Consider the following 16,043-nt stretch of genomic DNA (forward strand, 5'->3'; position numbering starts at 1 on the left):
GTGTAGATAAATTTTTGAAAGTGCGGTGCACGAGATCGAGATTTACTCTGTAGGAATAGATCCGAAGGATCCTGCCTTAGAGAGGTTTCCCAGCATTAATATTTTCTTCTTTTTTTTTTGGGGGGGGGGGGGGGTTTGTTTTGGGTTTGAAGGTCGCCAGAGTGCTAGTGACAAGGGTAAACAACTTAATTTGATCTAAATAATGGTACACATTTCAAATGACAATTGAGGATTGTTTGCTTGAAAGTGATTATGATTATCTCTAAGTAGATTATATTAAAGATTTCTTTAACATGGTGAGAGACTAGGTTTAGGATATGCAAATCGTACACATTTTTTAAAAAGAAAAACGAAATTTACGTGAAAAAAATCATTTTGTTTTTCAAATTACACTTTTAATTTTAATTTTTTATTTCTTATTCCTTATGCATGAAAAATAAAATTATTTTATTTGAATGATATGGAATATGAATCCCACCGCACTCGCTTGTGGATAGAAGTTTTGATTATGAGCTGCTAATTTAATACTTGCTTAAGTCAAATAGAGAACAGAAAGGAAAATGCTCAGAGTCACAGACGCGTCTCATTGGTTGTCACGTTAGTGAAATGTGTTTTTAAAGTAGACCCCACCGACTTTCCAATCGATTACACCTAAGCACCGGGACCCACGTTTGTTTCTCACTCTCTCTAATTCCTGTTGACCTGGTCTACTTGCAAACCACCCAATCGCCACACTCCACAACGGCTCTATTCCTCCCTCCCCACACTATTTAATTACTCTTATCACAGATAAATAAACTCGAATCACCGGCTACTCCAGGTGGCTCTACTACGCCTCTACCGGTTCTTCCCGGTCACTCTATTTTCCGTTACAACCCTCCACTTCTCCTCCCCTCCCACCGTATATATCACAACTCTATATCTCTCGAAGAGATAGACGACGATAGAGATTTAGGGTTTGTAGGAGTGCGAATTCCTGCTTACCCTCAATTATTCTGTCCCAGAGATGGCACACAGAGACCCTGAATCAAACGGCGAAGATGTTAACAATACTCTCGTGGCCAACACCCGCTGCAGCTTTTGTTTCCCTTGCTTTGGTACCCGCCGATCGTCGGCTGTTGGAATTGTCTGGTGGGAGCGGATACGGTCGGTGCATATCGATGAGGACAAGTGGTGGTTCAGTGGCTTTCGCGCCTTCAAGAAAATCAGAGAGTGGTCGGAGATCGTCGCCGGCCCGAGATGGAAGACCTTCATCCGGAGATTCAACCGGAGCCGGAGCGGTGCCGGGGGCAGTGGAAGTAGGCACGCAGGGAAATTTCAATACGACCCTTTGAGTTACGCTCTGAATTTCGACGAGGGACCGGGGAAGAAGGACGATATCGACGGCGACTACGATTACCCCTTGTACCAGAATTTCTCGACACGGTATGCTTCGGTCCCTAGCCAAAAATCATCATCGTCGGCGTTGGATAGCAGTAAGGATGTGGCGGTGTTTTCGTAAAGATACGCGGTATGGGCTAAGTTGCGCCGCTGGATGAGCTGGAGAGTTGACTGCTTGACGTTAACATGGCGGCGACAAATCGCTTTAACGTTTTCTTTCTTTCCAAATGTTTGGATAATATTATTATTAGATAATTTAATTATATTTGTTTTTATTTTTAAAATAATATTTGTGAGGATGGTGGTGTATGATATATATAATAGTATTAGATAGTTGTGTTTGTATAAATAAAGTAAGAAAAGGTTGTTTTCAACCATTACGTGCATATCTTCATCCATCCATCCATCCAATCTATATATTATATTACATTATTAATTATGGTTCATTCTACCAATTGACATAACTTATAATATTAAATTACGTTAATTTATAAATTTATTTTTATAATAAAAATATTTATATTCAAATATAAGAATTTTTAAAATTTCTACGTCATCTTCTAATTTTGAAGTATTTATTTTATTAAAAATTCTTTTTATTAGTCGTTATTTACTACTCTACATCTCATATCTTAAGAAAAATATTTTATATTTTATGAAAAAAAAATTATATGTGTCAGATGTAAAAGTAAATTGTGACTGATGCATAAATTTTTTTATTTTATATTCTTTCTAAATCTTGATTTCAGCTTGACCATTTAAAATTTTAAACAATAAACTTGAGCTCATACGGCGCTTATAAATAACAAGTCATAGTGTTCTTAAGAATATTTTTTGTGTGCTCCATGGAAACAGCCCAACATATTCAATAAAAAAATAAAAAAATGATAATAGTTTTGCATCCTATATATTTATTAAGAGGGAAAATGGTCAAAAAAGAAGAAGAAGAGAAGGAATCTTTTATGTATCTTGCCTTATTTACAAATAAAAGAATTAAATGAAAGAAAGCAAATTTATAAATTTAGTTTTACCATAATAAGTTTTTTTTTTTTTTTTGGTTGAGAAAAAGAATTATTTTAAGAAGGATTTACTATACATCAGCTACTATTCATCCACACCTGATAATTTTATTTTTATTTTTTTTATATGGTGTAGTGTGTACAGTGAATAGTGACTTATGAAAATAACTTTTTTTTTTTTAAAGAATTAGGAGGAATTAGAACGAGGATGGATCAAAAAAGTAGTGAGGAGGGGGGGTCCAGGTAAAATATCCCCATCTTTCACTCCCTCCAACCCTTTCCATTCTTACCAAACAAGGGACGAACACATTCCACCACTTATTTTTGCTTTCTACCAAACCAACTTTTTAATGATATATTTTTGTTCTTGTTGATATGTTTATTGAAACTTTATTCTCTGTTGTTATTGACGGTAATGCATGGTGATCTTTTTTAAAAAAATGGTGAATGATGAAGACGTGAGTAGTACTTTGCTGTTTTCAGGTTCCAACTTTGTAATTATCGAGACCCAAAAATAAAAAAAAAATCTCAGGCTGTAAGTTGACGGAGTTCAGCATTTTAAAAAAGAATCATTCTTGGATTCCTTGTTTGGTGATAAAGATGTAGGGACAAGTGTCTAATGTCTCATGACATTATTATTATTACTATTACTATTACTATTATTATTATTATTACTTGTTTGAGAGAAAAGATATTTATAATTATGAATTGTGTAACTATCGCGTAATCGTTTTAATAAAAGTGAATAAAACATAAAATTCACATAAAAAAATTAATTTTTTAATAATAGACTTATCTCAAACAATAATTAGAGTTTGCTTATTATTGTTGATAACATAAGGAATTGGGTTACCGTGACTTGGATGGATGTGGATGTTTTGGATGCTTCCAAATGGTGCTTTCAGTTTCAAGCAATGTAATTTTCAAGTGATGTATATGTCAGTGAACGCAAACAGAACAAACACATCATCTTTACGATTATCTCTCTTTTTTTTTTTTTTTTTCTTGTGCCTGATTATTATATTTGCCACCTAATCAAAGGATCTGTTCTGTTGGGACCTTGTTCAGACATCTTACCTAGTACCCACCAGCTCAATTGCCTTGTCCCAACATGATTAAAAAACTATTTATTATCTGGGAATCGTTTCAATCTGAAGATGATTAAAAAGATGACGAACAGTATTTTTCTATCTTGCATAATATATACTGACATAAAACATAGATGCATGAGATAATTCTTGCAAGTCGGCCTATTTTGGGTATAGAAGTATATTTTGAAAATATCTCGCTATTATTTATTATTTTATTATTATTTTTCACTACTATTTAATATTTTATCATTACTTTTTTACTATTATTCCCAAAATATTTCAGAATACCTCACTACTCCGATGCAACCGAATCAATGGCTTCAGGTACAGAAAACTTTCCCAATCACTGAATATTTTGGAAAACAGGTACAAATATGATGGGGTTCTTCCTGATAAAATCCAGAATATGAATACATGTTTTATCCATCAACTTTTCTGCTATTTACAGATTTTATGTTCAGCAAAATGTCACCTAAGATCCACGGAAAGCTAAGGCAATTAAAGCCTTCCCGGGAATAACTTGGGTGAAAACTCACGTGATACCATGCAGAGGCCAGCTGCTGATGTTCATGATTTTTGCAGCTACTTTCAACCCATTCTTTGGCTTCATTCTGTAATCTTTTTACTGAGTGCAAAATCCGATCCTTCATATCACCATATTTCCTGTTATCACGCTGCAAATATGCTTCACGGTTCCGCAGATTACCCGTTAGGATCTCATCTTCATTCTCAGCTCCGTAGTACTTCATTAAGGTACTCAGTTTCTCTATATACTGCTCCTTATGACTTTCTGCAATTTCAAGAAAGGCCTCGAAACCATCTACTTCAAGGTTATGATCATAAATTACTTGACCAATCTTCTCCGAGACCAAGTTTGACCTTTCACGCGTTGCTGAGCCAAGAATGGCATGATACAGTTTCCCCAATACTCCATTGGAGGTATACATGGGTTTTTCAATCCTCTCCATGAAATCTGGGAATTCCTTTGGTTTTAAAACCCTTGGCATTTCAGCTGGTGCACCAGTCTTTGCAAAGTCAACAGCTATCGAGTGAAGGTTTGCCAACTCTAGACATTTTTTACTTCGGGCTTTATCTGGCTCACGGTCAGCGAGAACTAAATGTGCAGTAGAGATGGCACCCAAAGTATCATTGATCATGTAATCGACAAAAAATTTTTGAATTTCCTGCATTTTTTTACCAGAAGAAATTTAGAAATAATGAAGAAAATATGTTGAAAGTTCAATTTTACCTCCATAGGTTATAACATAGCCTAGAAAATCTACCTCTAAGGTCACATCATGATCCATTACACGGGGTCTTCGCCCAGTGTAGTCCATGGGAGGCTCAATTTGAGATGGGATGAGATCTTTGTCCCAGCTAATGAAAAATTGATCTCCGTCAAGATCTCCACCAGAGCATTCATTTGGATGTGGTCTGCAAACACAAATTATTAGCCATACTTGGTATCTGTTTAAAAAAGCTAAAAGAATTGACCATCTCTTCTAGCTCTATTATGCATTGCTCCAATACCACATAGCTCAAACCATTGTGGGAAATGGTATGTCTAGTGCAGGTAGGAGACTAAATAGAATAAGATGTTAAGTGCAGGTAGATGATTAGAAACAACACAAAAAATTTGCTTTTTTTGGAAAGGCTTCATGAGTAAGCTGCTGACCAGGTTACCAGCAGTTACCAGGTAAACTGCTGCTGTTAAAAGGCGTCAGATGCAACGTAGTTGTTGCAATGACTGATGACATCAGGTGCAAACACATCATTGAGGACAAAGAAAGAATAAGCTCAACCCAGCAAGGCCTTTCAACAAACAATTTGGTTTGGAATTTGGATACCAATTACAACCAGTGGAGAAATTCAAAAGGGAAACAAAGATTTCCTTGAAAAAATCTGAGTCAATAATAACACACCCATAGTTTAAATTCTGTCTCAAGAAGTCACAAGATGCAGATGTGCCCCAAGAACAGTTTTTAAGCCGGAACTATAAGCCAAGTAGTTAAAGATTGTGTACTAACACGGTAAAATGAACAAGAGTATTTTCATGTCATCATCAAATCACTATGGGGAAAGGTTTGGAGAGCAGCACAATGGTTCACACAGTTGCTCTCACATACTATATCTGGTCAAGACATAATTGCTGACTCCAAAAATAAATACAAAAAAAAAAAAAAAAAAAATCTCAATTGCACATCACGTTCCATATCTGGTGAAGACATATTTGCTAGTTCCAATCCAACAATGTAAACAAAAATAAGCAAGTCTAGAGATGAGATTTTTACCGTTCTCCTTTCTGAGGGAAGACAAGGCAATCCACCAGACCTCTCTCCTCTAAATCCACTTCATAGATGGCCTCAAGGACTCTGATGTCTCCTGGGTGAAGACAAGGATTTTTTGTTACAACCACACTACCTACAATTACACATGTTGCGTCATCCACCTTCCGGAAGAAACTCTGATCCCAAGATTGCAGTTCAGCTTTTGTCATGGTAACACGGACATATACTTGGCCATAGTTTAAAATACCAGTTTCATCAAGGCAACCAACCAGGATCCGGCCCTTTGGAACAAATATTCGACATCTACTTTTCAAATCAGACAAGAGGTTCTCATAGTGCGCTTGAAGCATCATTGAGAGATAAGGTTCCTGATTTGGCTCATAACCCTGTAGCAGCATTTTTACCAGAATGTTTCTAGAATCTGAGCCATTCAAGCTCTGTAAGACATTTAAAGCTGCCTCTCTATTTGATAGCATTTTTCCCAGCAGACACAATTGTTCCTCTTGCAGTTTCTCAAATACTTGGTCCTCCACTCCCAAGGTAGACAAGAGGGAAATAATTTCCCTATTCAGATAGCAAGGCATGGACTCACTCCATTTAGTGACATTAAGCATCCTAGTTTTTGATTCAAATTTAAGCATACTACCACGCAGAGATAGCTTCATATAGGAATCTCGGTCAACAGCCACAACACCTTTATATCCACCATATCGAATTTGAAATGCTGAAGGGGTTTGATTCAATCCACACTTCTGAGCAACTTGGCCAGCGAAAGACAGAGAAATTTTTCCAATGCCATCTGAGAAGCAGTAGTCAATACCATCAGAGGTTACTTCAACATCAGGAATAATCTCTACATCTTGTATGGGGACAACCAGAGTTTGGAAAGAGGAACTGAACAACTGACCCATCCTTGCTGCACATTTAGACACACTGCGAATCTTGTTGAAGCACCCCATCCATTCTCTGATATCTTCTGCTTTTACTTTTTCATTAGAAGCAAACATCCAAACAGAATTTGATCGGAGTTGACTAGCTGAAAAAGCCAAAAACTCAAATCTTTTGGGCCCAATCACAATCCCGTCACGAAGAACAGACAATATCCTATGATATATTCCCGTTCTAAAAGGTTTGGCAAAAATACCTCGCTCGATACTTGTGGAGATGGCATTTGCTGGAAGCTTACCCCAATCCTCTTCAACAAAACTCACTCTCATAAAGTCTGAAGCATATGGTGCAAAATTCTTCACGACATAATTAGAACTTTCAAGCTCAGGACCCAAGCAATAAATCTTTGATGGGGTAACTAGAGCTCTATGACAACTCATCACATTAGGATCTAAACTTTTGTAGGAAGATGGGGGAACCCTTTTACAGTTTCTTCCTAGGACATGCAATTGCATTTTTACAAATGATACAGGCTCGTAACAAGTGAAATTCAGCTTGTGCAACTTCTGAAGAATCATGAGAGCAGTTTCAACGTTTAATCTGCTAAGTATCTCAATCAGATCAGCACCTGCTCCAGCAAGACAGATTTTTTGGGTATGGACAAGGGAGTTGAGTTGGAAAAGGATTTCATATGCTAAGTTACAGCTCAATTCGCACTTCACAAGAGGAACAATTGTAGATGTAGAACGGAATTCCTCCCCATCCTCTAAAATCAGATCTTTCATATCTTCTCTATAGCGTGGGAAACATTTAAAAATATCCGAAGCGGATAATCCTTCAATTTCCCAATAAAATGAAGTCGATTGTCCAATTGACTTCGTAACAGAAAAGTCTATTGTGCGAACCCAAAGATAGTCAAAATCTTCCTTGCATATATGGTAACGGTCAGCACTAAATTTTGAAAATATATTGGGTCCAGAAATTCTTTTATAGATCTTCGGCCCGTGTTTGAGCTGGGAAAAAAGATTAGCACATATCGACTTAAGATTATGATTAAACATAGAAATAGCACTCTAAATCTAGAAACCATTCAACAATTAAATCAACATCAAAAGAGGGTTAAAATAATTGGAAATTGGTACTTTCATCTAAGTGTTGTATGCTAAAACCTTCACATTCCATTTTTACAACTCAAGCAAATGGCATTAGAAGGATTAATACAAAACAAAACTCAGTGCTGTGTGTCGAAGAAATATCAATTCGGGTTGAGTGAGAAGGTATATCTCCTTAGATTTGTCTCAATAAAACTTTATTTTCTATTTGATTCAATAAAAACTTTAATTCACCCATAAAAAAAAAAAAAGGTTTGTCTCAACACTAGCTTCTCTTAAGGAACAATTCCAGCTTAAGCCCCATCACTTCCAATGCAACTAGTGACACTCAAATAAAACAATAAAATGCCTTCTTTTCTTGAGACCCTTGTAGCCTTCTCTTGAAAATGCTTTTTAGTGCTCTAAGCTCATCAAGTGCTCTGTCTAATTTTGTTATTACGGCCCTTCCTGTCCTTGGAGTAAGTTGATAGCCCAATCCTTGCTATTTCATAATAGGGATGAGAAACCCCTATAAAATGATCTCCAGCCACTCACATTTCTATGTGAAAGCTTTTATTGTTGTACATTTCACTTGTTTTCTTTCAAGTTGTGATGTGATCCAAATTTACTCTATTTGTTAAAAAAATCTACAACATTCATCATTCCAGCATATGAAAATAGGAATTAATGTTACAATGGAATAGCAACATGGTAATTTTCCCTGCGAATATTACTTGTAAAAAAATTGTCCCTGCCAATATGAGCAGTGATGATAAAAATGAGAATGTTGTCATTAGAACAGACCACACCACTAGGGTTGGTCTACGCGGTCATTCCAGGTCCATACATGTCAGAGATGTTGTTATAAAATTGAAAGAACCTAAAATGGATGAAAAACCAGATAGATGAAGATTGGAAACTGTTCAATCTGCTGCTCCTCCAAAATGGCTGATAATCTGCCAGTCTTTTTTAACACCGGCAACAAGAGCACAGAGGTGGAAAATCTGGTTCGAGTGATGACATGCAGGTAAAAATTATTCAAAGGATAATAGTAGACCTATTTGCAAATTGGAGAGAGTTATAAGGCAACTCATAAAATGTAGCAATGTGTACGATGACTCCTATCTTGTCTGGTATGGTGTATATAGAGAGAAACAAATGGAAGAAATTTTAAGGGAGCATAAGTTTTCTATTTCAATTGTTTCTTTGTGCAGCTGCTACAGAATTTCATAGGCTGAGTTTTCATGATTTCCTTGTATATTTTTATTTTCTACTTAGGTGTTTGTCTTGCATACGTCCTAACTTGGGCTATTTCTTTTGTGTTTTTCAAAAAACTCTTCAATTACTCGCCAGAAAAACATTCGAACCACACTTCACAGATGATCTAAACTGAGATTTACTCTTACTATGCTATCCTTTACCTGTATGAATTTGAATTGCAGAGTCATTAATTTCCCTTTTTCTGGGGTGAGTGAAAAACTATAGCGATCTCATGGTTTATGGGGAGGAGACTTTCATATTCTCACTGAAAGTCAGGAAAAGATTGGGGGTTTGCCCCTTGGTAATAATGCGATGTTAGAATTTCAGGAGATTCATGCTCTTCTACATAATGAAGCATGCTTTATTTTGAATATAAATAGAGAATTCGGTATAGCTGTCTTTGAATCCTCATCAACTAATTATTCAAGTTGAACTCACTATTGAATCTAACTCGTGGGGGCTATCAAGTTAAATAGAGAGGCTTCATTCTTGAGTACATGGGCTATGCCTATTTCATTTGTATCGATAAAATTTCTCTCTTACTTATCAAAAAATAATTTTTTTTGTTTTTGATAAGTTACTTATAAAAAAAAAATAGAGAGGCTTCAAAATAGGTTATCACTTTTTCTTGCAGGTAATAGAATAGAAGTGATGAAATTAAAAAAAAAAAAAATAGAATAGAAGTAATGAATAAATTCTTATCTAGAAAAATAATAATAAAAAAGTTCGACAAACCCCTATATTAAAAAGGAATAAATAGAAGTTCAAGTCTAACTTTTTTTGATAGGTAACTTCAAGTCTAACTTCTATTGTCAGATAATCAAAAGCTACACATTTTGATGGCATTAACATCAATTGTTTCAATTAGGTTCACCTTCTATCTATATAGGGCCAAAACGAGTTAGATAATATGTCATCAAGTCCATTCTAACCAACCTTGATCTGTTATATGTTTCAGAGCAAAAGGGCAGAGGGATAAGGTCTGTTTATATGAATTCATCTTATAGTTCACTCGGTGCCAAATTGTGGCACAACCTTTTGGAGGTAACTGCGAGATTCCAAATTTGGTCAACATTTAATCGAATCACATACACGGTATCAGAAAGCCAAGAAGGAATGCCAACAACCCAACCCAATAACAATTATGATACTAGGTTATCTAAAACAAAGCCACAATCTTAAGGAGTCATTTGAGTATCAATCTGACAAGAACAGACAAGATTTTTGTAAAGGAACGAGCTAAAAAGAAAAATTATATAGAAATAAAAGGAGAAGTGCTTGTAGCGCCTCTTGGTCATTAAACCCTCATTCCTCCACAATTGCACACCTAACTGTAGTATAGAAGTAAAAAACACAGAAAAATCCACCAATGGAGACAACTCAAAATGAAAAATCCTAAAATAGTTGCTTCCTTTTACAAACGTCATCTTTCCTGTTAGATCAATTCTTTTTTACCCGTTAAACAAATCCAACAGAGAAAATAACAATCAAAGCTTGTTTTATTTCCTGAACTATGATGACGGAAATTAAGAAGGGAATTTCCATTAACAAAATGAAGCACAAGTCGCTTCCCTCATGAAAAAACGAAACACATCCCAAACAACAAAATAACAACAATCGCAAAAATAGAAAAAAGGTATACCTTCAAAAGAAGTGCATTGACATCTCCTTCAAAACCACACCCAACTGCCTCTAAAACCTCCGGAAGCAAAACCTCCATTTTATAACACTCCCCACCCTGCCACAACCAGAACTCCACCCGCCCCCTCTCAGGCATGACCCAAACCCTCACGCCCTCCCACGACTCTAGAACACTCATGCGATCCTCTTTCACCATGAAACCCACGTGCAGAACGCAGTTCTCGAGGCGATGCTTGGGTTGCACGGGGCGGACAACGATGTCGTCGAACGTCTCTGAGAACCTGAGGGTGTGGGAGTTGAAGGTTAGCGCAAGTGACTGAGCCTTGGACTTGACCTCGAGGGTGGTGAACTGGACGCGGCCGAAGCCCCGGGATTTCCAGTTCTTACGCTCAGTGAATATATCGACGGCGAAGACAGAGTCGGGGCCGAGAGTGGACTCGAGGAAGTGAAGGAGGTCGTGGGCCGTCACGTTTTGAGGGATGTTTGAGACCCGAACTGTGGGTCTCTCCGCCACACCCATTGTTATTCCACAGCGAGAGAGAGATAGAATCAAAGGAGAGATCCGGAGCAGAGAGATTGAGCAAAAGTTTTGTCCTCAGAGACTGTAATCAGAAGAAGTTGGGAGTCCCACAAGCACACCTTCTTCAGAGACAATTCATTTTGTGATGGGAAATGCTATGCATCAGCCCCGTACCGGCACACTTCACATTATTATTATTTTTTTTTTACACTCAATAGATTGAGTGTGTGCCGGTGTGAGGCAGATGCAAATATTTTTCTTTTTGTTATTATTGAAATAAAAAAATCGAAAATTATTATTTTTCTTAATTAAAATGTAATTCTCAAGTTAAGTGGATGTATAAAATACATTATTTATATTATTTAAATGATGCAATTCTGCTGCTTAGCACTTTCAATGGGTTGTAAAATCCAATTTTATGTAAAATTTGAAGAATAGTAGTTCAAAACATAATATATTTTTAAATCTATTTTTCATTTTGCTATAGTATTTAACTATATGTAGCGGGAAGTGTATATAAATATAAAAATATTTTATTTTTATTTTTTCTTTTCATGTATTTTGTCTCCTACAATAATTTCTCTCTTTATACTTTATTTTTCTCAACAAACTATTAAATAATATAACATTTAAATAATGTAAATAATAAATAAATAAATTGATGTATGATATATTATAAAAATTAATATATAAAAAAAAAATTAAATTAAATAATATATTTTAAAAAATATGACACATAAATCATTAGAGTGCTCTTACGATCATAAGTGCGGAGATACTATACACGTTGTGGCATTCTACCACGCCTGTATTTATATAGAGGTTTGCTGGGTATCAACCGGAAGCTGCAACACACCTCACATTATTTTTTTTATTTTTATTTTTATTTTTTTTTTCACTCAATATATTAAGTGTACTGAGGCAGGCTTCCGGCTGATGCACAAATTAACACTTTTAAAAAAAGATGTAAACAATGGATAGACAAAGAAAACGAACCGTGCAAGGAGCTTAGGGTAACAATAATGAGAAGCACGCTAGCTGGCGTGCATGAGATCTTTCCCTTTATGCCTTTATTTTTTTAGAGTCTTTGTAAATGATAATATTTGATTTGTAAAATTTAAGTTTTAAAATTTATTTTTTAAATCAAATTATATTAATTGGAATTAGTATATATTATATAGTAATATTTTGACCGAAACTTTTGTTATGAGTATCAAAATTAGATATAAGCCTCCGTTTGAGAATGTTCTTTTTGACGTACGTATTATAATCTCTAAAATATGCTCGATGGGCAAAAATTTTTTTCTGTCATTTGAGTTTAGTGTTAATAACTCAGCGTTAGAATTCTAATTCAGCCGACATAAAAACTTTGACTTCATCTAAAGTAGAAGAAAGCGGAAGAATATGCTCCAAAAAGTGGTAAAAGGAAGTCTAATGCCAAGGATCTTCTTCAAGGAATAACCTTTGAGATTTCGAAGTCAACTCAATTCTCTTATGACAGCCATTTTCATTACAAAAAAAAGATCAAACTTCTCTGTAAATCATTGAAATACTGACATTCTAACAAAGGTTTGCTCTCCTCTCACTGATTATTCTCACAATCATGATGATAATGATAATAATGCATTCCTTCCTTCAACTTGGACAAACTTCTTGGGCCATCATCTCTCTCTTCTCTCTCTCTCTCTCTCTCCTCTGTATATTCTATATGAATTAAAGTCACGAGGTACAAGATAACAGAGAGGGAGAGACCCATTACCAAAACGCTCCTTACCACTTTCACGATCTCCCACTTCTATATCAAATACTTACTAAAACGACTACTTTAGGTGAAAGGAAAGAGCTTTTATGACTGAAAAAAAACAATTAGAGAATGAACTCCAAGCCTTAAAAGCAAGATCGAAAAGCTCCGTAAATCATGCATTCTTTGATTCATTTCATTTTAAACATCCACTTTAAACGCACTGATACTAAAATGAGACTGCCATTCTTGTATTATTGAACCGTACCGAGCCGTGATATTCGTAAGCCTTACATCCTGCACACCTATTTTAAAATATATTATTTTAACGTTTGAGTAATACTACATAAAAACTCCACACTCTGTATACCATTTAAAAATATGTGATTTTACTTTTTTATTCTCATATTTTATATTTCATATTTCGTAAAATATGATGATAAAATTACGTATTTTTAAGTGGTGTGCAGAATGTGAGTCTTATGTTTAGAATTTTTCTTATTTTTTTATCCTATTTTACTTATAAACATGTCTGGAATAATTTTCATCACATGAATAAAAATGTAAAATGATATATTTTTAAGTAAGTGTACAAGGTGTGAGGCTTATGTCTACCCACAATTATTTCTTTTTTTTTTCTTAAAAAAAAAAAAAAAAAAACCTTCTTGGTACATTATATTCATATCTAAGCAAGAAGATAAGAAGTATGCTTATTCACAACTCAACATGCTGCTGATGATGTGAAAGGCATTCTACATTAACTAACATAGAAAAACTAGTATCGATGGTAATTGAGTAATATTAGATACAGTCTTATAATATACAAGTTTTGTGCATTCTTTTTGAAAAAAAATAGTCGATCATTAAAAAAATAACTTTTTAATGTAGTTCTCAGATTTAAACAGTTTTTTCAAAAAGAGTGTACGGGACTTGCACACTCTATGACTATAAATATCATTTCTTTTGATTTTTTTTTTGCACAATAAGTGAAGTGTTTACGCACCCGGCTTCTATATAGCAATTCTTTGAAAAATTTATTTGCAATGCATCTCAAGTTGTGGGTGATGGACAGTAATCAAGCCTGTTTAGTGTTTTCCACAGACTTCCTTAAGTGATGACATCCTGGAAGGAAAAAGATTAGCTTAATATAGGAACAATTTACAATTGATATCAGCTAAACTAATCTGATTCTTGGGATTTTCTTTCACCGAGCTATGCCTAATAAGATAAGACTACAGCAGAGTGGAGGAAAGAAATCATAGTTTTGTGAGCCAACGCAAAGAGATTCTAGTTTTCAAAAGATGAGATGTTAGTTCTGAAATTTTAAACAAGGATGCTCAATCTTTTTATGAAATTTACAATTCAAGCTCTCTTTTTTTTTTTCTACTTGTCCCCCTCAATAAAAATTACAATAGACAGCTTCTCCAATAGTCTTGAAGTTTTGCTGCACATGAGGCATGCAAACCAAGTGGAAATTGTGCTTGAAACATCAAGCAATAGATGAGAAGATTTTGAAACAAGAGGTGTATGCATCAGCAGCAACAACTAGAAATAAGAAAAAAGCAGAACACGATAACCAGCTGTTATGTGTACAGACTGATTTGTCAAGAAACAACACGAATTTCATTATTATTTGGGACACTTACATTGAGAGAAGGCGACAAATCCATAGGATTGTTTGAAGAACTTGGGAATCTGCTGTGCTTTGACCAGAGCCAGATCTTAGATATGGAGAAGCTCTCACCCCTAGTCCGGCCACTGATTTTCTTCCCCTCCACATCCCCATTAACTGAAAAATTTGAAAGGTACCCTCTCTCTTTGACAAGCCTCACATTGCCATCTCCATCACCACCACCACCACCACCATCAGAAAATGCCACTTGCAGATTTGAATCATCAACCACATACTGTGATGTTCCCATTGAATAGCACCTTCTAGCATCCAAATTACAACTGCTTGTCTCTCCTCTTTCTACTCCATCATTAAAGCTTCTGAACTTCCCAAGTCTCACAGAAAAGACCCTCCTTTCACCAACAGTTTCCTCAATGATTGGCTTCTGACTAGTAGAAAACCCACTCTCTCCATCACCAAGAAACCTATTTGATAGCTCCCTGGAAACATCAAAGTTAAATACTGGAATCTCTATATGATTACCTGGCCCCAAAAGTGTCCTTCTACAGAGAGGACATGTTGAGTTTGACAGAAGCCATGTGTCTATACATTCAATGTGGAAAGCATGACTACACGTAGGAAGCAACCTCAGCTTGTCCTGTTCAGAAAACTCACAGAGACAAACGGCACAATCAAATGGCTCCTTCAAACCCATTATATCTTTGTAGTAGAACACAGGTAGAGCATCTATGAAAGCTTGGTCTAGACCTGACTCGTGTAAGCGGAAGAGCTGTTGAAGCTGCCTTTGGAAAGTAAAAGAACCGGACGTGTCTGGGAATCTATTTGATTGATAAATAGCTGAAGAAGATGGCCTTTTCATGAAAAATCTTACAAGTAAATGGAGAAGGCCGTAAATAAAGAAAATTACTGCCAGAATTACTATAAGCAAAAGGAGTAATGGACTGATTCTGCTAAGAGATGAGGTGGGGGTCGCTTCTTCCTCATAGTTACCGCTATGATAAGAAGCAGAGAATGATGAAGGGAGAGATGATTGCGGAGGTGGGTATACCAAAATACCTTCTTTTTCCTTGGTTTCGTATGGAAGTCTAAACATTTTGAGAGATGGGAATGCCCACAACCAGATTTTTTTCCAGTCAGTTTCTCGAGCTTAGGCAATTGAATCTTTGACAAATTCTGCAAGGGACATTCTTTCTTGCATTGGGTCACAGGAGAAAAATGGGTGTGCAAGCTAGAAAATATTATCTGGCTAGAATTGTGCTATGCTGTCGACAACCATGGGCATGAAGGGAAATGAATGCTTTTCGATAGGGATTTTCCTGCTGTTAAATGAAAGCTCAGTGAATAGATTTTCAATATTAAACAGAAGAAAAGAAGAAGATGGTTTTTCGGAGAAGCGAGGAGGCCGTTCATGAAGGTTGCATACTACTTATGAAACCATTAATAGAACTGCAGTCTCTCTGGTTGGTGAAGATGGGATTTTCTTTGTTTTGA

General features: G+C 35.7%; 3 protein-coding genes across 3 annotated transcripts; 1 reads left to right on the top strand and 2 right to left on the bottom strand.

Moving 5' to 3' along the window:
• Positions 1–806: 806 nt before the first annotated feature.
• On the top strand, positions 807–1,760 carry LOC108999289. The gene has a single exon (XM_018976163.2). It carries the CDS (start codon positions 1,007–1,009, stop codon positions 1,499–1,501), a length of 495 nt encoding a protein of 164 aa, XP_018831708.1. The 5' UTR covers positions 807–1,006; the 3' UTR covers positions 1,502–1,760.
• A 2,049-nt stretch (positions 1,761–3,809) lies between these two features.
• On the bottom strand, positions 3,810–11,309 carry LOC108999241 (RNA-dependent RNA polymerase 2). Its single transcript, XM_018976097.1, has 4 exons — positions 10,660–11,309; positions 5,782–7,679; positions 4,774–4,924; positions 3,810–4,674 (listed from the first exon to the last, which is right to left on the bottom strand). The coding sequence occupies exons 1-4, from the start codon at positions 11,176–11,178 to the stop codon at positions 3,910–3,912; spliced, it is 3,333 nt and encodes a 1,110-aa protein (XP_018831642.1). The 5' UTR covers positions 11,179–11,309; the 3' UTR covers positions 3,810–3,909.
• Positions 11,310–13,968: 2,659 nt separating this feature from the next.
• LOC108999198 (RING-H2 finger protein ATL46-like) lies at positions 13,969–16,043 on the bottom strand. The gene is made up of 2 exons (XM_018976011.2): positions 14,566–16,043; positions 13,969–14,041 (listed from the first exon to the last, which is right to left on the bottom strand). The coding sequence occupies exons 1-2, from the start codon at positions 15,643–15,645 to the stop codon at positions 14,027–14,029; spliced, it is 1,095 nt and encodes a 364-aa protein (XP_018831556.1). The 5' UTR covers positions 15,646–16,043; the 3' UTR covers positions 13,969–14,026.

Source organism: Juglans regia, chromosome 2 (assembly GCF_001411555.2).
Source record: "Juglans regia cultivar Chandler chromosome 2, Walnut 2.0, whole genome shotgun sequence".
Classification (NCBI taxonomy): domain Eukaryota; kingdom Viridiplantae; phylum Streptophyta; class Magnoliopsida; order Fagales; family Juglandaceae; genus Juglans; species Juglans regia.

Excerpts from the sequence above, each read along its gene's own strand:
- LOC108999241 (XM_018976097.1), bottom strand. The coding sequence starts at position 11,178 with ATGGGTGTGGCGGAGAGACCCACAGTTCGGGTCTCAAACATCCCTCAA. Across the intron at positions 7,680-10,659 it reads TCAATGCACTTCTTTTGAAG|CTCAAACACGGGCCGAAGAT; the intron begins GTATACCTTTTT and ends CTTTTTTCCCAG. Across the intron at positions 4,925-5,781 it reads TTCCCTCAGAAAGGAGAACG|ACCACATCCAAATGAATGCT; the intron begins GTAAAAATCTCA and ends TTGTGTTTGCAG.
- LOC108999198 (XM_018976011.2), bottom strand. The coding sequence starts at position 15,645 with ATGTTTAGACTTCCATACGAAACCAAGGAAAAAGAAGGTATTTTGGTA.
- LOC108999289 (XM_018976163.2), top strand. The coding sequence starts at position 1,007 with ATGGCACACAGAGACCCTGAATCAAACGGCGAAGATGTTAACAATACT.